A 21,620-nucleotide genomic window follows, 5' to 3' on the forward strand; every position below is an offset into this window, starting at 1 on the left:
AAGGAGGGAGGCATGACTGAGCTGCTAGTTAACTTTGAGGGAGCCTAAGGGGAGCCTGGACAAAGTCCCTGAATTTTCTCCTATCAATTATGCGAAATTAAATTATGTTTGTAAAAAATGAAGTTTTACTAGTAACAATTATTTTTAAACAATGAAGTATAACAGGTATTTATTCAGTCCTCCTGAATAAAATGACATCTGAGCAGAGACCTGAATGAAGTGAAGGACCAAGCCTTGGAAGATATCTGGGGAGAAGAGCGTTCTGGGCGGTGGGAACAGTCTGTGCAAATGTCCTGGGGCAGGAGCATCCTGGATGTATTAGAGGAGAGTCATGGAGGCCAGCAGAGTGGGGCAGGAGCACGTGTTGGGGAGAGCAGTATAGGGGGGCAGATCAGAGCTATGTCCCCTGGTGCTGCATGGGCTGTGGTAAAGATTTCAGCTTTTCTTCATCAGAGGATTTTGAATAGCAGGGTAACTCAGTCATGAACTGTGTTCTGAATGGATCATTGTGACTGCTCTGTGGTGGGAGTAATCCAGGCAAGAAATAACGGTGGCTTGCATCAGGGTGGTGGTTGTGGATTTGGTAGCAGAGTGATTGGGTTCTGGATGTATTCTCATGGTGGAGTTGCCAAGGTCTTGCTGATGGACTGGCTGACGTGTGCTTGTGTGTGTGGTGGGGGGTGGGGGATGTGGTGGGAGGATAGGAGAGAGAGCATGTCCGAGCCAGACCTGGCTCCAGAGCCTTCAGCCTGAGCCCCTGGAGAGACACATTTATCACAGAGTCTGGAGATCTGGTGGGAGCGAACAGCGTGTGCTTGGCCATGTTCTGTTGAGGTGTTGGTGGATGGTGTATGTGTGTCTGGGGTTCAGAGAGCAGCCCTGGTCAGTGCGGGGGCTGGATGGTGTCAGCATACAGTTGGTGTCTGAAGCCATGAGCCTGGATGACACCAGTTAGGAGATGAGCGCAGGTGAAGAGGATGTCCTAGGACTGGGTTCTGGGACCTTCCAGAGTTGGCCGATGAGAAGGAGCAGCAAAGGAGACTGAGGAGTGATGACCAGTAAGGTAAGCCGAGAAAGCTTGACGTCTCAGAGGCCAAGTGTCCTGGTCAGCTCGGCATCGGTAACAAAGCGCCACAGACAGAGTGGCTTATCAACAAGAGAAATGGATGACTCACAGATTTGGAGGCTGGAATTCTGAGCTCAGGGCGCCGGCATGCTTGGGTTCTGGTGACAGTTCTCCTCTGGGCTGCAGATGGACAGCTTCTCCTTGTATCCCTGCTTGGTGGAAAGGGTGTGGGTGCTCTCTGGGGGTCTCTTTTATAAGGGCGCTAATCCCATTCATAAGGGCTCTCCCTTCATGACCTGATCCCTTCCCAAAGGCCCCACCCTCAAATACTGTCACATTGGGGGTTAGGATTTCAACAGAAGAATTTTGGGGAGACACAAAAATTGAATCCATAACACTAAGAGAAGAATGTTTTTAAGGAGGAGGGGGAGTGATCAGACCTATGGAAGTGCTGTTCATCATGTCGAGTAAGCAGAAGACTGAGAATTGACCATTGGATTTGGCAATCTGGAAATCATTGGTAATCTTACCCTACTAACTACTTAATCTTTCCCAGTCTGTCTTTGTGCCCTGCAAGTCTGGCCCCACCTGGTTCATGGTACTTGCCGAGCTTGCTTCCAAATAGTTATACTCTGGCACCTGTTATAGCTGTTGCCCTTGGTTTTGACAGGTGAGAAATTGATCTGTGAATTGTGCCATATAGAGTTGTCTGAGTAAAAACATTCCTAAGAGTAGAAATGTGTGAAAGAGTGAGATTATGTTGGGATTATTCTCCAGTTGGCAGACCTGTAACGTAGACATCATTCCGTCCCATAATTTTGAATTGCTAGTGACTATTGTAATTTAGACATGCAAAATGTGTTTTGATTTTTAATTTTTTAAATTTCTTATTTTTAAAGATTTTATGTATTAGAGAGAGAGAGAGAAAATAAAGTGGGGGGAGGGGCAGAGGGAGAAGCTGGCTCCCCGCAGAGCAGGGAGCTCGACGGAGGACTTGATCCCAGGACCCCGGGATCATGACCTGAGCTGAAGGCAGATGCTTAACCAACTGAGCCACCCAGGTGCCCTGTGTTTTGATTAGAAAAAAAAAAACAAAAACTATTTTTCATTAACATGTTTAAGAAATGTACAGTCAATAAAAATGTCCTCGTGTAATGTAGTGATAGAAAGGATTTAAATCTACAGTAACTAGGTAATAAATCCTCTTGTTAAGAGCACATTTTCTAGGGTCTGTGTTTTGCCAAGAATTTCTACTTTGGGGTAATTTGGTGTCTTTAGAAGACTCGTTGGTAGAAGAGAGTTTGAGTTTCATTAGTATTCACAGAAATGGCTGGTTTAAAGAATTGAACCATATCTGGGGCCATGTTTTATATTCAGGCATGACTGGTAGGTCATGGAATTTGTTCATCAGTGGCAGAATACCCGCAAGCTCTTTGTGCTTAGGCTTTGACCTAACTGATTATGTCTGAAACCTGCCTCTTCTCTTGAAGAACATATTCTGGATCTTCGTCACCTACACTTTTAACAAGAGGGATTTCACTGCATATCCTAAATACGTCAGATCTCATGTTGGATGCTTACAGATAGAATCATTTCATTTCTTTTCTCATGGTATGGTTCATTATTCAGCACTAACACACTTTCAATGAGGTGTAATTAAAGATGCCTTTAATTATTGTAATTAGCATGTTAATCAGATTACATGAAAGTAATCTTTGGTTATATGTTTTCACAAAGTATTACTCTTTTTAAATATTTCATCCTAAGGGAAATAACATTTCATGAGGTGTGGTTGTTGGGGTAAACAGGAACTTCTGTGTTAAATCATTTATTTAAAATTGACTTACCAGGCAATATAAATCTTTTAAAGTAGACCCACAAGAAGTAGTTTTGAGAAGTCTGACCCAGAATCTAAGGTTTTGTTGAGTAATCATGTTTATGTCCTAGCCTTCTAAAATAATTTGTGTTTTGCATCTGTTTTTTTCTTTTAATTATACAATACATATGTTGGAGGAGTTATTCTAAAATTGACATTTTATACATAGTTAGCATGTAATTAAGAGAAGGCTGTCTGTTGCAAAGGCACTCTTCAGTGTATTTGTTACTGATTATAGGTCTGCCTAGTTGCTTTGAGTGTTATTTGTTGAATGAGGACGAGAATAACTAGTTCATTGGATTTTTTGGAAGCACTAACTGAGGTGCTGTGTTTGAACGTGTTTGGTATGTAGTGAAGACTCAGGAGATGTTTTGTAATCAGAATTGCCGAGCCTCATATCTGTTGGGTTGGGGAAGGAGAATAGATAAATTGCTTCCTTTTTGGAAGATAGAGCATGTTATCCTCAATGCTCTTCTTGTCTAGTGACTTACATCATAACCACATTCTTAATATAATAATATTTTTTTCTGCAGTCATTTTTAATCTTTTTGGGGTCATAGAGTCCTTTGAGAATCTGATGGACTCAACGAAACCTCTTGGGAGAGGCCTTCAGCACTCACATGCGTACTCACAATTTCGTTTTCGATTTTATGGGCTACAAGTTAAGAATCTTTGCTATAAGAGATATAGTAACAGGTCAAACTGAAACTGTTGGAATGGGCCTGTCTGGGATTAGGAGATTGACCTCGCTTTTGGGCTTTTGGTTAAGAGAAACTCCTAGCAGTCCAAGTATGGAGGCCAAAGAGATAGAAAAACCAAGCATGAGTTAGATTAAAGTCAGATGCAAAGAGCGGGTCTTAATCTCCAGTTTCTCTTTTGGGGGTGCTTCAGGAAGGTGATGAAAACAATGTTCTGGCTTTGGAGCAAGACTGAGTAGAAGCCAGGCACATAAAGGATGTTTATGGTCTAGTTCCTGTAAAACTTCCGGAAGAGGATGGCTGCTAGTTAACAGAGACTGGATCTCTCCAGATGGCTCAGGGCTCTGATTATTTTCTGAAGCAAAACTCTTGACGGTCATGTGGTGAAAGCAAACTTTAGTTTATTGTGAGTAAGGGCCTTTGGATGCAGGGTGTGCAACCAGCAGCTGCAAGACCAACCCCAGACCTCACCTGCCAGCCTCACATATGATCGTTTTAACCACTAGACTAAAATGACAGTGCCTGAGAGAGAGAATATCAGTCTGTGCAGCTTGGAGTGTAGACATGGTGGGGTGTGTGCGGGGTGAAGTGTGGTGTGTGGCAGAAATGGTTTGCAGATACTGCCTTCGACTGTATCCTCTTAACGAGGTCATACCCTTTGGTTTGTTGACTGTGCTTGTAACAGTTGTCAAGAATGTGAAAACTCTAAAATCATACTTGATTTGAAATTTAATTCAATTTTCTGTTCGTATTTGAAGCAATTATATGATCTTTGATCATTGTCTGGTTTTAGTTTCGAAATTTAAAAAGGTAGCTGGAGTGTTGGGGGGTGGGAGGCATGGAGTGGCTGGGTGATAGACACTGGGGAGGGTATGTGCTATGGTGAGCCCTGTGAATTGTGTAAGACTGTTGAATCACAGACCTGTACTTCTGAAACAAATAATACATTATCTGTTAAAAAAGGAAGAAGATAGTAGGAAGGGAAAAATGAGGGGGGGGAATCGAACCATGAGAGACTATGGACTCTGAGAAACAAACGGAGGTATTAGAGGGGAGAGGTGTTGGGGGATGGGTTAGCCTGGTGATGGGTATTAAAGAGGGCATGTGTTGAATGGAGCACTGGGTGTTATATGCAAACAATGAATCATGGAACACAACATCAAAAACTAATGATGTAATGTATGGTGATTAACATAACATAATAAAATTAAAAAAAATATAACTTCTAAATGAAAATCTCCTCGATTAGTTTTTAAAATTGGATTGTTTTCCAGAAAACAGCCCATCAGAGTAGGCGTGGTCCTATTACCACCATGCCTGATGGCGCATTTGACCCTCCTCCTCCCTTACTCATCCTTTATTTAGCACTTAGCCCCTGCCAAGCCCTGTGCCAAATGCTTTGTGAGGGTTCTCTCACTTACCGGTCATAAGGCTCTCCCAGGTGAGTACTGTGAGGCGGATCCTTTTTACAGGTGAGGAAACCCAGCCAGAGAGGTTAGGTCATTTTCTGATGTCACACAGCCAGTACAGGGTGCAGCTGGGATTCGACTCAGCACCATCTAGAGCCTCTCATTTCCTGCGTGGTATGGCTTCCTCGGTGGGTATCAGGTAATCTCGGGCTTCTGGAAGATACAACCTGCAAGAAGGTCTAAGGATTGATTCATTATCATTTTCCCCTTTTCTCTGAGTGTGTTTGTTCTTTTCTTTTGGTCTGCTGACCCTTTAGAATGGTAATAAGATAATGCATTGGTCACGTTCTTCAGAGAAACAGAACCAATAGGATGTGAATATATTTATAAGAAGAGATTTATTTTAAGGGATCGGCTCACACGGTTGTGGAGACCTCGGGATTCCAAAACCTGATGGGGGAGGAGACTCAGGAAAGCATTGCAGTTGGAGTCCAAAGACTTTCTGCTGAAGAACTAGAAGGAGCCTGTGTTGCAGATGAAGTCCCAAGATAGTCTGCTAGAGAAGTTCCTCTCTTTTCTTTAAGATTTAAACTTTTTAGAGCAGTTTAAGGTTCACAGCAAAATTAAGGGGAAGGTACAGAGATTTCCCTGTGCCCTGCCTCCACACATGCCCAGCTTCTCTCATTATCAACATCCCCTGCCGGAGTGGGACTGTTGTTACAATTGATGAGCCTACACTGACAAATCCTTACCACCCAGAGTCTGCATTTTGTGGTAGGGCTCCCTCTTGGTATTGTTCATTCCATCATTATTGTATCATACAGGGTAGTTTCCCTGCCCTGAAATTGCTCTCTGCTCCACCTGTGCACCCCTTCCCAGCAATCCTGGCAGGCATTGATCCTTTACTGTCTCCATCATTGTGCTTGTTCAGATGGTCATAGAGTTGGTATCACAGTGTATGGAGTCTTTTCACATTGGCTGCTTTCACTTGTAACATGCATTTAAAGTTCTTCCATGTCTTTCTCTTGCTTGATAGCTGATGTCTTTTTAGTGCTAAATAATATTCCATTGTCTGGATGGACCACAGTTTATTTATCCATTGACCTGCTGGACAATATCTTGGTCGCTTCCAAGTTTTGGCCATTATGAACAAAGTTGCTGTAAACATTTGTGTGCAGGTATTTGCGTGGGACATGTTTTCAATTCCTTTGAGTAAATACCAAGGAATATAATTGCTGGGTCAAATTGTAAGAGTATGTTTAGTTTTTTAAGAAGCCACCAAGATGTCTTCCCAAGTGGCTACACCATTTTGCACTTTGACCAGCAGTGAATGAGAGTTCCTGTTGCTCCACATCCTCCTCAGCATTTGGTGTTGTCAGTGTTCTGTATTTTTGCCATTCTAAAGGTATATAGTGTATCTCATTCTTGTTTTAATTTGCATTTCCCTGATGACCTATGATGTGGAGCATTTTGTCAAATGCCATTTGCCATCTATATATCTTTACTGATGAAGTATCTGCTAAAGTGGTTGGCTCATTTTATAATCAGGTTTGTTATCTGATTGTTGAGTTTTAAGAGTACTTTGTATATTTTGGATAGCAGTCCTTTATCAGATGTGTCTTTTATAAATATTTTCTTCTAGTCTATGGCTTGTCTTCTCATTCTCTTGACAATGTATTTTGCAGAGCCAAAGATTTCCATTTTAATGAGGGCCAGCTTATTTGTTTCTTTCATGCATTGTGTCTTTGGTGTTCTGTCTAAAAATGCATCACTATACCCAAGATCATCTAGGTTTTCTCTTATGCTGTCTGCTAGGAGTTTTAAAGTCTTACATTTTTATTTAGGTTTATGATCCATTTTGAATTAATTTTTGTGAAGGGTAATTTTTGTAATTAATTTGTAATTGCAAAGTCTTTGTCTAGGTTCATTTTTTTTTTTTTTTTTTTGGCATGTGGATGTCCCATTGTTCCAGGACCATTTATTGAAGAAACTGTCTTTGTTCTGATGCATTGTCTTTGCTCCTTTGTCAAAGATCAGTTGACTGAATATATGTATATCTGTTTTGGGCTCTCTCTTTTGTTCCACTGATCTATATGTTCATTCTTTCATCAACACCACACTGTCTTGGTTACTGTGGCTTTATAGTAAATCTTGAAGTCAGATAGTGTCAGTCCTCCAACTTTGTTCTCCTTCAATATTGTCTTGACTGTTCTGGATTTTTTTCCTTTCTGTAAAAACTTTAGAATCATTTTGCTAATATCCACAGAATAAGTTGCTGGGATTGTGATATGAATTGCACTGAATCTGTAGAGCAAGACAGGAAGAACTGACATCTTGACAATATTGAGTCTCCCTGTCCATGAACATGGGATATCTCTTTATTCAGTTCTTCTTTGATTTCATCATAATTCTTTCGTGCTCCGGGGAGGTCAGTCTTTTGCTCTACTCAAGCCTTCCCCTGATTCAGGGAAGCCCATCCACACTGGGGAGAGCAGTCTGCTTCACTCAAAGTCCACTGATTTCAGTGTAAATTTCATCCAAAAATATCCTCACAGAAAAATCCGGAATCATGTTTGATCAAATATCTGGGCACTTGTGTCCCAGGCACGTTCACACATAGAATAAGCCATTACAGATAGCAACTGTGAAAACCGTTAAAAGGCTAACTCATGTAATTAGATATACAGAGGGCATGTTAATGTAAATTTTATGCAGGCTTGTTTTTTCTTTCTTTTCAAAGCTTATACCTAAGGGAAATTTTTTTTTTTCCCTAAGGGAAAATTTTAAATGGAAGCTATTTTGCTGTAGCCACAAAAGTAACTTTACAGAAAGAAATGAGTATGTGTGTGAGAGAGAGACCTGTGAGAATAAAATCTTTTACAAGAGCGTGTCTTATTCCATTGAACTTGGAGCCCTGGACCTTTGTGATATGTCAATTCAGCCTTGACAGTTTCTCTGCAGAGTAAGCTAATGAAAGACCTGTAGGAAGTTTTTCTTAGTGGAGAGAAAAAAAAGTCCCTGACTCTTTGGAAGGATATTCTTTAAAAGCAGGAACATGTTTAAAGCAATAGCAGAAATGCCTGTAAGCTGAGATACTGGCAGCTAGAAAAGAATTGGAGAGAATGTGCTAGAATGGGAGAAATTCCATATTTTATTGGATAAAAATCTCTAACCAGAGAGCAGTGATCAGGTTTTAACTTTCTTCTAATAGTTTTAGAGGCTATTTATCCTCTAGGCTCTTAAAGATTTGATGCAGAGTAATATGAGTTATACATTGAGAATGTCATAAGTAGTTTTTATCTTTATGGCTTTTGTTTTGTAAATCTTGGTTGTTTATAGCGCTAAGAGGTTTTTGGGAACTTCAGAGAACTTCAGAGAAGCAGTTGGCCCCTCGAGGATGGGTAGTACCTTGCATTTCTCTCATTACTGGGTGATGTCCTCATCTGAAATGAACTGTATCAGTGTTGCCTAATGGGACTGTGGTGCATATTCCTTCAGAAGGAGAACTCCAGAGAAATAGTAAATGTCTGTCCCACATCCTAAGATGTTTATGATGCCAACTCAATTAAATGGATGGATCTCTGGCTTTTTGGGTTAGATGTGCTGCAGCCTCAATCTAAAATGACTACTCGTATCATGTGTAAGCAGTTACAAGCCAGGCAAAGGAAAGAAGTGGGAGTTCATTTGTGAATGCTAGTGGTGTGCTATTGAGTTAAATCATATTTTATTGAAAGGTCTGTGTAATATCCATGGTAACAGTGGTTCTTTGTCTGAATCCAACAAGTTATATTTCAGCAAAAGATTGGTAAAACAGACACAAGGTCCAAAGCCATCCAATCTGTCTGTCCTTCCTCCTGTGATAGAAATGTACCAAACACCTGCTGTGTGTGTTTGTTATGGGAACTGGGCATACTGTAGTAACGCAAGGGGCATGGATGGAGCAGAGAGTCAGGTGTGGACTGTCGTGAGGCAGATGAGTACAAAAGTGTAATTAATTATACATTCAGGCTATGAATGGAAAGACTCTGGGACTCCAGGAGGGGAATATAGCTGATCCCAGAAGTTAGGGAGGACCACTGAGGAAGTGATGGTTGAGGTGCCGGGTTTGCTGGGGACACAGTGGGGGAAGTGTTTCTATGCCAAAGGAGGAGGCTATCCAGGCCAGTAATGAGGCCGCTGGAGGGGAAGAGTTTAGAGGAGACCAGTGTGGAGAGCGAAGGGAAGAACAGTGGAGAGGGACCCAGTCCTGCAGGATATCGGGACAGGTTGGGGGAGTTTGAAGTTTACTCTAAAATTCACTGGCTGGGGGCGCCTGGGTGGCTCAGTTGGTTAGGTGGCTGCCTTCAGCTCAGGTCATGATCCTGGGGTCCTGGGATCGAGCCCCACGTCTGGCTCCCTCCTCAGCGGAGGGCCTGCTTCTCCCTCTCCCTCTGCCTGCCACTCTGCCTACTTGTGCTATCTGTCGAATAAATAAATAAAATCTTTAAAAAAAATTAAAATAAAATTCACTGGCTGTGTGAAACGATCTCATGTTTTGTTTTAAAAGGCTTGTGTTGAATATAATATTCAAGGTCAAGAGCTATGCGATATCTAACAAAGAATTAATATCTAACATAAATAAAGAGCTCCTACCAATCAATGTATTTTTTAAAAGATCAAAGCTTGATTTTTATAGATAACAGGTGTGAGAGGACTCCCAGACACCCGTGGACATCTGTGAAGCAGGCAGTGGAATCTCGGATCTTAAGGTTCAGAAAAGAGGTCTGGTCTGTAGAGATAAATTTGGCAACTGTTGGTATTACTATGATCAAAGCCACAGGCGTGGATGAAATTGTCTATGGGAGGACCGCAGAGTGAGAGGAAAAACGAGCCAGCCCAGGACCAGTTTATTAGTAACCCCGAATCATTGGTAGTTAAAGAGGATGGACGGAGAAGGTGTGGCTGGAGAAGGAAGAAAGAAACTCCGAGTTTGGTGTCCTGGAAGCCCAGAGAGGACTTAGTTTCAGGGATGAAGTTGTTGGTAGTGCATTTCAGTGGGCGGCTTGGTCCTCATGGGGCAGGAAGCTGAATGGATGGAATAGTGAGTGAAGAGTTCAGTCTTCTTTGCTTACGTTTGGTTTTGGAGGGGAGCAGAGAAACAGGGTATTGACTGATCAGAAAAGAGAGCTCAAGGAGGGGCGTTTATACAAGGTTGGGTGGTTCTAGGACTTGTAGGGGATGGTTTGGCTCAGTCTTTTTCTTTATGCTGCGGTGATAAGTCTGGTCACTCTAGTTGCAGAGGGGGACAGAGGGGCAGTCAGAGGGAGGCAGGCGTGGGCAAGGCGCAGGATGCAGAGTTCGCCGGATCTGGGTACAGGGTGGGAAGGGGGTGGTTTTAGGTAAGGAGAACAAGCGTGGTGGGGGTGGCTGCTTCAGACAGCGCCCCTTAATCTGTGTGTCACTGAGGGAGGTGCTCCCTTTTGCTCCTGCCCTCTGTGCCGTTCTCAGAAGCTGGCAGAAAAGTATTCCGCAGTCCCCCCAAGTCCCCTCAACAATGCATCACAGTAAATAGATACGTACCGATGTACTTGCCTTATTTAAACAGGCAAATAAAATACCTTCAGAGCTTATTAGAATACATTCCTTTTCCAGGGAGCTGTGACTTGCATGAATTGTAGGAATAACTTAACTACCAGTGAAGTGAAATCGCGAAGCTACTCTTATGCTGGATTGGAGTGTTGGTGTGCAGAAATCTGGGTTGAATCCTGAGTTTTAGGATGATCTCAAGTGTGCTCGTTTTCTTGTTTGTATGTGCTTGCGTGAGTAACACAAAGAACAGAAGTTGGACTTGGATGTGAAGGGCGTGCAGACAATGGGAACGCTAGTATGCTCTGTAGTGTCAATTAAAAGATACGTAGCTATGTGTGTCAGCATTCATATTGATGTAAGCCTCGTGTGTCATCTATTCACTATTGATCTTGTTCTCCCAAGAAACTTCAGCAAGTCACTTTCTTTGTGCATGATGGATCCTATTATGTTAAGACTGTTCTTGCAAAGTTCAATGAGAGATTGGCATTTTACCACTATATAACAGGTGATCAATTTTATAATAATGCGAGGAATCAGCAATAGAAGCTAAAAATGAATTGGATTCCCGTCATGGTTTACCTTAGGAATTATTTTCCATAAGGTAGATTTTCTTTTTTGGTACCAGTTTGTCCGTGTTTGAAGATGTGATCATTAACATTAATTAGCATTAATATCCAAAGTAGGGAGAGGCAGTTAAGGGATTAGAAAGCTAAAAAGTATCCTCACACTCTGGAAGAAATTTTTCTTCTAATTATAATTGCTGAAATTAATAAAATATTAACCATGTGGTTTTTATGCCCACGGCCGTCATTTCATATCCGTGATCTGATGTACAGGTTTATCAAAAGTTAAATTTGGATTGTCAGAAATTTGTTCATGTATAATTAAAGCATCATTTTATAGTATTTCATATACTTTCTTCTAAAAGAAGACTGAGTATGTTTATATAAACGTTTGAACGTGTGAAAGAGGGAGCGATGGAGAGCATTATCAAAGAATACTTCACTTTTCACCAGGGTCGATACCTTGCCACCAGAGTAATAACTGCAGGGAGGCCTTTTCTCATTTAATGCTTACAACTGCCCAATGAAGTCGTCCCCATGAAAAGTCACTTATGACCCCGTAAGACGCTAATTTCAACACAGAGAAACTCTCCTGCTCTCATTCCCAATATTGAGGAAAATTCTGAGCAATGTGTAGAATATTAAGTAGCAGAGGGCTTTCTTGTTAAGAGCCTGTGTACATACCGACCAAGGTTTTAATGATTATAATGGTCTAAATATTCCATGTTTTAGTGATGTAGACTATTCTCACTCATTGTTTCTATTTCAGCTGAAAGTCATCACTCTCTGTTGGTTCCTTCCAACAGTTCTTAGATTGTGTTTTTGCGAAATCCTGATCTTCAGAGCAGAATAATCATACTCCTTTTTGTAATTGTTCAAGTATATTTATATAACTGAAAGAGTCCTGGTTGAATTGAGACTTTTCCTCCAATCTATAGACGGCGAGCACTAAGGAGTGTGTGTGTGTATCTGTGTGTAAAGATAAGTTTTGTGGCATTTTTCACAAGTTAACATCTTCATCTACGTTGTATTTATTACTGAAGATAGGGATGCTTTAATCTGTATGTGGTCCATTGCACACAGTAGGAGCTTATCAATCCTGTTGACTCATTTAGTCATTTTGCGATCTGTCCTTCTGTTTGTGGGAACAATTTAATTTGAACCTGTATGAAAAATTAATGTGGATACTTTCCTTTAAAAACCTCCGAGGGAAAGAACTTTATAGTCTTTTATTCTTAATAGTAAGTGTAAGCGCTTCCATTTATAATTCAGGATTCACTGTTACCACTTCTTTTCTTTAGCGAAGTCAGTGTTAAAGAATCGTTTCCCGGTAAGTCAAAGACTGCTGCCTGACATTGTATTGTAAAGCCCAGTTCTGTTGTGAGCCAGGAGTTTCTGTGGATGGAGCACTCCTATTTACCTCTTCTTCCTCCAGAGACCACATTAAAATGATAGTAAAGGAATAAAAAATACATAAACCAACAATAGAAAGAATTGAAGAGAGACCAGTACAGAAAAGAAATTTCAAAAATGTTCCTGCGGCTTGAAAGCCCATGAAGGGTTGGTGACTGCCAGAGCTTGGTGGGGACCATTGCAACCCCACACTTGGTGGGGGGGTACCTTGGAGCCCCTGCAGTGCTGGGTGGGTGGGAGTCCCAGGTGGGGCTGGGAATGGCAGGGTTTAATGGGGTGCCTGCGGTCAGAACACTTCCCAGGCTCTATGTCCCCCACCCTGTTGGGACAACAGAGGACTAGAGACCATGTGTATCCTCCGGGCTCATCGCTAAAGAAATGGACGAACTGCCTGGGGAGAACAGGAGAGGCTAGTTTGGGGGTTTGCTTCCCAGATGGGAGTTACCGAACGTTCACTCCGAGCCACAAGCTCCTGCTTCGGGACAAAGTCTCCCCTTCAGGTGTTCTGTGGTCTCCAGCTGAAGTGTGATGCATGACCACGGGCCACCAGACGCCCCAGGAGAGCCTCTGGTAGGAGAGAGAAGGAGGGAGATAAACCATAAATCACCCCCCAAGTGAGAGGCTGCAGGGCATGCAGGAGGAGAAAATCCTCTGGTTACTGTATCGAGAGGTTTTGAAAATGGCAGAAAAAGCTCTAGAAGGGAACAACCAAAGAGCAAGACAGAACCAAAAATATGACCCGACAAAATAAATTCAAAGAAACTTTGGTTGAAAGTGAGTCTAGAAAATTGCCATGAAGAACAAAAAAGCCTCTGTGTGTTTAGAGTCTTAAGATACAGGAACGCTTGGCTTTTCTTTTACCTAGAGTAGATCTGAGTGAAAGTGGCTCACTGCCCGTTGTAATTATTCTCCCCGTCTTTTCCGGTGAGTGGAAAGGCCTGATGTAGCCTGTCTTCCCCGTGGACCTGTCTGTTCAACCTGGTGACACGGACAAAGAGGAGAGGAGTATGTTCCTCTGACTTCAGCCTGGGTCTCAGTGTTCAGGATCTGCCTGAATGGGCAGCTCTAATGGGCAGCTTTGTACCGCAGACCAGTGTCCAAAGCAGACGGCCTCCTTGAGAACTAAGGAATTCTCTGTGTTTGCATGGGCTTGATGGGCCTGGAAGTCCAACACGACTGGTGTTTTCCCAAATCCTGAAAAAAAAAATATGATCTTCTACCTTTTATTTGGAACCATTTTTTTTTTAAAGTAATCTCTACACCCAATGTGGGGCTTGAACTAATGACCCAGAGATCAAGAGTCACATGTTCTAAGGACTGAGCCAGCCAGGCACCCCTATTTGGAACCCTTTTTATAGCTCTATAATCCCCAGAATGCTGTTGTGGGATTTGGGAGCTATCTCTGAATGTCTTTGCAAAAAAGCATGGGTGTGTGTGTGTGTGTTTTTTCTGAAACTCATGTTCATGATTGCTTCCTTCAGTGAGAGAGGGGTTCCTCCCCAAAATGAGGTGTTAAAATAGGAATGTAACTTAGATTTTTTTAAAAAGCAAAGTTGAATAAAGTATATATATTATCTATGCTAAGTTTATATAATATTAAAACTGAATAGGACCTTGCAAACATGTTCATGACAAGGTTGTACAAAGATCCTGATTTTATTCTTCTTATGAATAAAGAAGGTTCTTATGAGGGACACCTGGGCGTCTCAGTCGGTTAAGCATCTGCCTTTGGCTCAGGTCATGATCCCAGGGTCCTGGGATCAAGTCCCACATCGGGCTCATCACTCAGCAGGACGTCTGCTTCTCTCTCTGCCGGCCGCTCTCCCTGCTTCTGCTCATTCTATCTCTCTCTCTCTGTCTCTCTGACAAATAAATAAAGAAAATCTTTAAAAAAAGAATCTTATGAACTCTCAGGAGTATCTCTGTATAAGTTAAAAACATGGGGAAGTGATTTCAATGTTATAGACAAACTCTTATCCATCTACTTTGTTTTCATTTTAATCATTTCTTTCTTGCTGTAGAGTTCACATTCGATGTCGTTGGGCATGTGGTATGTTGTAGGTCTTCCGAAATTTAATGTGTGGATCATCTGATGGAAAAGATAATGACCGTAGGGCAAGGAATTTTTATCCTATTTGAGAAAGAGATAGTTCTTACATCCATCCTAGTTGATTTTGAGTCTTTGAAGAGAGATGTTCTGTAGTAAATGAAAATTTATCGTCTTAGAATTTTTAACTAGAAACTTATGTGGACCCCCAGGAGAGTACAGATCAGCTTCTATTGCAATGAATTCTAAGGAATTTCTTTTTTTTTTTTTTAAAGATTTTATTTATTTATTTGAGACCGAGAGAATGAGAGGGAGAGAGAGCACATAAGAAGGGGGAGGGTCAGAGGGAGAAGCAGGCTCCCCGCCGAGCAGGGAGCCCGATGCGGGACTCGACCCTGGGACTCCAGGATCATGACCTGAGCCGAAGGCAGTCGCTTAACCAACTGAGCCACCCAGGCACCCAAATTCTAAGGAATTTCTAAGCAATTTTTATTGTACTAAAATTTAACTGAATTCAGTTATTACTTAAAATAAGTCCATTGACTGAGAATTGTAGACTTGTTAGGCATAGTTTTTTTTTATATATATGGCAATATTTTCTGCAATAGATTTTAACTTGAACATTTAGAGTTTTGAGAACTAAATGTTGACTGAAACAGTTTTTCTTTTAAAAGTCACAGTATTTGGGACACCTGGGTGGCTCAGGCAGGTCATGATCTGCCTTCAGCCAGGTCGTGATCCCTGGGGTCCTGGGATGGATCCTGCATCGGGCTCCCTGCTCAGTGGGGAGCCTGCTTCTCCCTCTGCCTCCCACTCCCCCTGCTTATGCTCTTTCTCTCTGTCAAATAAATAAAAGCTTAAAAAAAGTAACAGTATTCCTGAGAACTGTTCCCTTTCTACTTCTTTAATCAAAAGTTGTTGGTCTATCTTTACAGCTAAGATACATTTTTTCAGGGAGAGTAATTTGTCCAGATATTCTGTGGCGCATAAAATATTGCTTCAGAGTCTCGTGTAGAGACATTAATGGATAGTTATAGGGCCTCTGGACTGGAGGGCTCACAAGGTATAAATTTCAGAAGCATCTCTAGTGTTCTCTTACTGTGACTCAACCCAGTTCAATTTCAACATTGCACGATGTCTTCATAGGGTGATGGCATATTTAAAAATTTTTAATTTAAATGTTCACTTTGATTATGTGGATGTTAGAACCAACCCTTAAGTGAACAATTGAGCTTTCTTCTTGTAGTGGATATGGACATAAAGTCTTTCGAGTACGGGACCATTTTTCACTCAAGTATGCTGATCGTCATTTTTTGGTAAAGAGACAGGGAATGCATATTTACTGGGTGCAGTTGTATATTGTCTTCATCTTGAAACATTTGGTTAGACCGTCATTTTCATTTTATCTCTGTCATGCCTACAGTTTAAATAACTGATTTATCTGTATGCAAAAGCTTTGAGAATCATAGATTCCCACGGAAAGACTCCTAGTAGGATTGGTGTTTGCGTGCTTGAGTTTGAGGCTGGCTCTGACCTTGTTTATTCTCTGTACTTGGGGAAAGTTAGTTAGGAACATCCCCCTCAGAGTACTGTTATTATGATCACAAGACACAGAGTAGGTTAAAGTTATACTTGTAAAGTATAAGGTGAATATGAATTTTAATTCATTTGTCTTGTATACCATGCCTTTTGGTCTTCTCAGTAACTGTGGGCACTCATGAGGGCTGTCTCCATCCATTCACCTCCTGTAACAACAACAACAAAAACTGCATTCTGCGGGCCTTACGAACAGCAGAAATTTATTTCTCACGGTTCTGGAGGCTGGAAGTTCAAGATAAGGCACCAGCAGATTCCACTTCCTGGCTCAGAGTTGGTTCCTTCTGTCAGAATTTCACGTGGTGGGAGGGTTGAAGAAGCTCTCCGGGGTCTCATTTATGAGGGCACTGATCCCATCAAGAGGGCTCCACCCTCCTGACCTCATCTAAACCTAATTACCTCCCAAGGGTTCCACCTCCTGATGGAGTCACATTGAGCATTAGCATTCAGTATGAATTTGGGGGAACACAAATCATTTAGTACACAGCAAGGGGCTAATTTAGAAATGGGTATAACATTGAAAAATGACGGCTACACTCTTCAATGACGGAAAGGACACAGTAACAGTTCCTGGCCCAAACATATGCATTACCTTGTGAGTGTGCATGTAGAAAATAAGGAAGATGGCGTTTTATTTGAGCAAAAAATCTAGTGGTAGAAGCTGATGAATGGGTGAGTTGCTGCTTGTTAAGCAGGGCCGTGGTTAGGACACTATACAGCTGAAAGCTGGACTTTGCAGCTTTGTCTGGATCCCTTTGTGTTGCCTGAATTCTTCCACTTTGATTTTGCTCTTGGTCTTACGATCCTTAACGGGCGAGGGAGGAATATTGACTGAGATGCAGGTTAGTGATCAGAATAGCAGGTGTTGGATGTGAGGGCGATCTGGCTGCGACATCTATCACCCCATTGATCGCCAGCGTTGATTCGGCTGATCTGGCTGGCTAGGCGGGTGTCCCCTTCCTCCCTCACCGCTCCATGTGCGTCCCTCCCGAAGCTGCGCGCTCGGTCGAAGAGGACGACCTTCCCCGATAGAGGAGGACCGTTCTTCGGTCAAGGGTATACGAGTAGCTGCGCTCCCCTGCTAGAACCTCCAAACAAGCTCTCTCAAGGTCCAGAATAGCAGGTGTTGCTACCGTTCCCCCTTCTGTTGGCAACCATGCCAACGCACGTTCCCAGTTTCAGTCTGGAATTTGTGGGAAGGAACAATAAATAGTTGGTGAGCTGTGTAATAATTTAATATACACTTACAACAAAACAAGAGCTGCTACTTATTAATTGCCTGGTATGTGCCCGGTATGGTTACATTTTATTGATGTGTGTATCTTCTTTAATCCTTCTAGCAGCCCATAAGCAAAAATGGTGATAGCACTGTTGCACTGATGGGGAAAGAGTATATGATAAATCAATAAATCGGGTAAATTACTCAAAAGTTATAGCCAGTGATGGCAGAGCCCACTGTGGAGCCTAGTTCCCTCTCATGCCATGACTCTGCTTTTCCCTCTACATCATTATAGCCTCGTTGCCTTCTGTGATAACTCTGTTCCTTGAGGCTTGAGCAAGAAATTGTTGCATGATACCTCTGCAGGACAAAGCAACGTGCAAACCACTCGAGTGTGGAACCTTTCTCGGAGGTTAAGTATTGGATGGGTTCTAGGCCGTGCTCACCAGCCTGCTGGCTCTCCACGTGTTCCACAGAATGGGTGCACGCGAATCTGGGTCATGCTTCTCCTGTGTTGCTGACTCCGTGGAGCCTGGGATGCCCCAGGAAGGCTCAGGGCCTCTCCTGGGTGTGGACGTCACTTGGTGAAGCCTTTGGAGATCTGTACTTTGGGGGAAGTGCCAGGAATTTACCTGTTTCTCTAGTCTCAGTTCTAAGCACTTGGAGATTGTTGGCTTCCAACGACTGAAATTTCTTTCTTCAAAATGTCTCAGATACATCCCTTCCTTGCTCGCAGCATGGTCCCCGCGGTTTGGGGCCCCATCCCTTTTGTCCTTGGAGAGCTGTAGCAGCTTCTTACCTGGGTTTCTCTGCCATTAGCCTCTTTTGTTTCCATTCAAGCCTCTGTGCTATTTTCAGATCCGTTTTATGCAGAGATTTCCTGTTGATTAAATGTGCCTGCTTTCTGGGGCTGTCGCTTGGCATTGTTCCCCAGAGTCCTGTGCTCAGACTGGGCTGGAGTAGGCCGATGACTGCGCTGCCTTCGTCCACTTCCTCCCTCCCTGGGCCGCTCTCCTCTGTTGTGTCTCTCAGTCAGATAGTCCCTTCTTCCTCTTCTCCACCTGCAAAATCCTTCTGTGTAATTCAGAGCCTGCTGCTATTTTTCCACCTGGAAATTGTCCTCTGACTTCTGTCCCTCACTGATCTCTTCCTTCTTGGAACCCCTCCCCCCACCCCCGAATTCTGTGCTTTATGATATCTTCTTTTTACTCACAGAAGTTTCTGAGTAGATTATCCTAAAACTTCAGGGCCCCCTATTCTTTAATCCCTCTGATGCCCAGCAAAATCGGTAGGCATAAAGTCACCCGTTGTGGACGGATTCCTTGTCACCGTGTTAGCTCTTCACCGTGGTGCTTTAAAATGAAGAAAAGTAACGAAATAACACATATGTACAGAAAAGTGCTGTGATTTTAAACTTAACCTGATACTCCCCTGCTGTGCTGAAGTGTTTTGTTTTGTTTTCTTCTTCTTTTTTTGTCTCGCCAGCAATCAAAGAGAAGTACACAGACTGGACAGAATTCCTCATTCGTGATTTGACTGGTTCCCGGACGGCACCTGCCAACCTCCTGGAAGGTGTATGTATTGTTGTTATTCAGCTATTCTGTGTCTGAAGCCTCACGGTCACATGAGCACCTTTGCCTATATCCTTCGGCAGGTACACGTGTATTACATGTGGATATCTCTATCCAGATAGCCTAACTTCCTGTTTTTTTCCTGAATTGTTTAGGTTAATGATTCTCATGGCACCGAAGTGTCTTCACCTGTGGTATAATCAATAAGTGGAAAATTGGCTTCTGTGTGAACACATTTTTAAGTAATACTGTGTTAGGATATCTTTCCACTATCCTATACATGTAAGCCTCTGTCCTATATTCGCGAATATGAATAAAATCCTGGAGAAGACCTGTTTTGTAGAGATGACCACAGAGCATATTTGTGCTCTCTTATAGTCTTGGAGCGTGTTGATAAGTGGTTCCATTGACTCTTCCATTCTGGATGCATAACCTCACGCTAACAGCACACACGTGTTGAGTAATAATCGAATTAGCCTCCCTTATGAAAACAAGAGGAGAACTGGCTAATCATATTTCAGTGTGGTTAAGGTGTGCTTAAGGTCCCGAAGAAAAAACAGTTTAATCTGCAATCTTGATGGTTCATTTGACAATAATTTTATGATAAAGCATTTTAATATTTACTATATATAATAGAACAGAAGGAGCACTGTACTGTCATAAGTAATTATTGAGGTACCAAATCTGTTTGAGGAATGCTCCCCCCAAAGAGGGGGGAAACAGTAAATAACAGGAATACGATGTGGATTGTGACGGTATGATTACTCTCTTAATGTTAACTATGAATTTCCCTCCTCTCAGAAATGACATTGATTTTTGGAACACTACTGTCTAATATACAGTTATTCGGTTTTATTCTGTGAAGATTTTGCCTGGTGTATTTGCTTATCTTAATGGCTCCTAATTTGTTTGGTTAACAAATCAAAATGATGATTCTTCACCCTTTCAGAAGGACAAAATGTCTTACTCTGTTCACTTTTTTTTTTTTTAACATATTTGCCTACAAGGCTGACTGAACAATCACCCTTTTCATGTGCTAACGTGCTGAGAAGGTTTCTTATACGGGGCAGTAATTATATATATATATATATATGTATATATATATACATTCTCTAAACCAACTAGGGATCAAGTGTAGAAATAACTTTACATAATTGTCTAATGTAGCTGATCATTAATGTATATTATACATGTCATTGACACATATTCATGCTTTGCCCAAAGTATGAGAGAGTGACATTATAAGATGAATGTGTGTTGAGTCATGGGGTAAGTTGATAGCCCCATAGTCTATGGGAAAATAGACATTTAGCTACCACGTATTTTCTAGCAGGAGGCCAATTTGGTGTAACTCTTCTTAAAAGCATGCTTATTTCTAACAAATGCAGTTTTATCTGGGAAGGGTGATTTGTTTGGTGAGAACCGAGCACAAACTGTTATGTTCTGTTTACTTGTGATTCTTGTTGTTGGACAGAGGGCTGGGTGGGATGGACGTGTGTGTGGAAGGAGTGGGATGAGGATGGGGGTGGAGGGAAACACCAGACTGTTTGCCAGTAGCTTGGATGATGGTGTGAAAAAATATTATCTTCTGCTGTCATCTGTTTCCATGAGAACCTTAAAATAAAGTTTAAAATAAGGAGTTTTGCTTCTGTTTAAACAGCCTCTGCGAGGGAAAGGCCCTATAGACCTCATTACAGTTGATTCCTTAATAGAACTTCAGGATTCTCAGAGCCCTTTTCAGTACTGGATAGTTAGTGTGATTGAAAATGTTGGAGGAAGATTACGCCTTCGCTATGTGGGATTGGAGGACACTGAATCCTATGACCAGTGGTTGTTTTACTTGGATTACAGACTTCGACCAGTTGGTTGGTGTCAAGAGAATAAATACAGAATGGACCCACCTTCAGGTAAGGGCCAAAGCTTTTGCTGCTGCGAAGTATTTTGGTAAAAGATGTGATATTTTCCTGGATGTGTCTCTGGAGAGTTTGTTAGCTCCGTGGTATCATTTACACATGTGTATGTGAATATTAAGCATTTTAACCTCAGAATACTCTTCTATGGGAAATAGAACTCAAGACCTCCGTAAATAGTGTTCTAAAAGGAGAAAGCAGTAGAGGCTGTGCTGAAGTTGATCTCATTCCTTTGGAATCACTGATTCACAAATGAAAGACACAATGGACTGGGACTTGGTCATATTCTCCCTTTTTCTTTAGGAATTTTGACAGTCTTGGAAGTAGATTCCAAAATCTCTGTCTGCCCATACATCCTCTATTCATCCACCCGCCCCCACTTATCCATTCATTTATCCATCTGTCTCCATTCATCCATATCCCTCCCTCCATCCGTCCATCCACCCACCCATCCACTTACCCACCTATACATCTACTCATCCTCCAGCCTCCCACCTATTTGCCCCCCCCATCTCCTTCATCCATCCATCCATCTATATCCATCCATCCATCCATTCATCCATCTGACTATCCAACCAAATGCGGTTATATAATCTGTCCTGACCTGGAAATAGCAAAGAGAAAATCATCATACTTTTTTCTGGCACGTCATGGATTTTAATTAGCTCCAAATGCCCTGTCAAA

The 21,620-nt window shown here is 42.1% G+C and overlaps 1 protein-coding gene across 9 annotated transcripts in view; it reads left to right on the plus strand.

Annotated features, from left to right (window-relative positions):
* SFMBT2 (Scm like with four mbt domains 2) overlaps positions 1 to 21,620 on the plus strand; it is a 231,354-nt gene that overhangs the window by 87,992 nt on the left and 121,742 nt on the right. For 8 of the 9 annotated variants that reach the window (XR_010411717.1, XM_064592089.1, XM_064592090.1 and 5 more), the window contains 2 exons: positions 18,941 to 19,029; positions 20,687 to 20,933. Coding sequence is in view for 8 of the 9 variants with exons in the window: in XM_064592089.1 (XP_064448159.1) it covers positions 18,941 to 19,029; positions 20,687 to 20,933 (336 nt within the window). In the remaining variant the exon portion in view is untranslated. The remainder of the gene's footprint in view (positions 1 to 18,940; positions 19,030 to 20,686; positions 20,934 to 21,620) is intronic. The other variant, XM_054507374.2, reaches the window with a different exon arrangement.

This window comes from Mirounga angustirostris, unplaced genomic scaffold (genome assembly GCF_029215605.1).
Source record: "Mirounga angustirostris isolate CCGP_5_RB_7025 unplaced genomic scaffold, mMirAng1.0.hap1 SCAF_5, whole genome shotgun sequence".
Lineage (NCBI taxonomy): Eukaryota > Metazoa > Chordata > Mammalia > Carnivora > Phocidae > Mirounga > Mirounga angustirostris.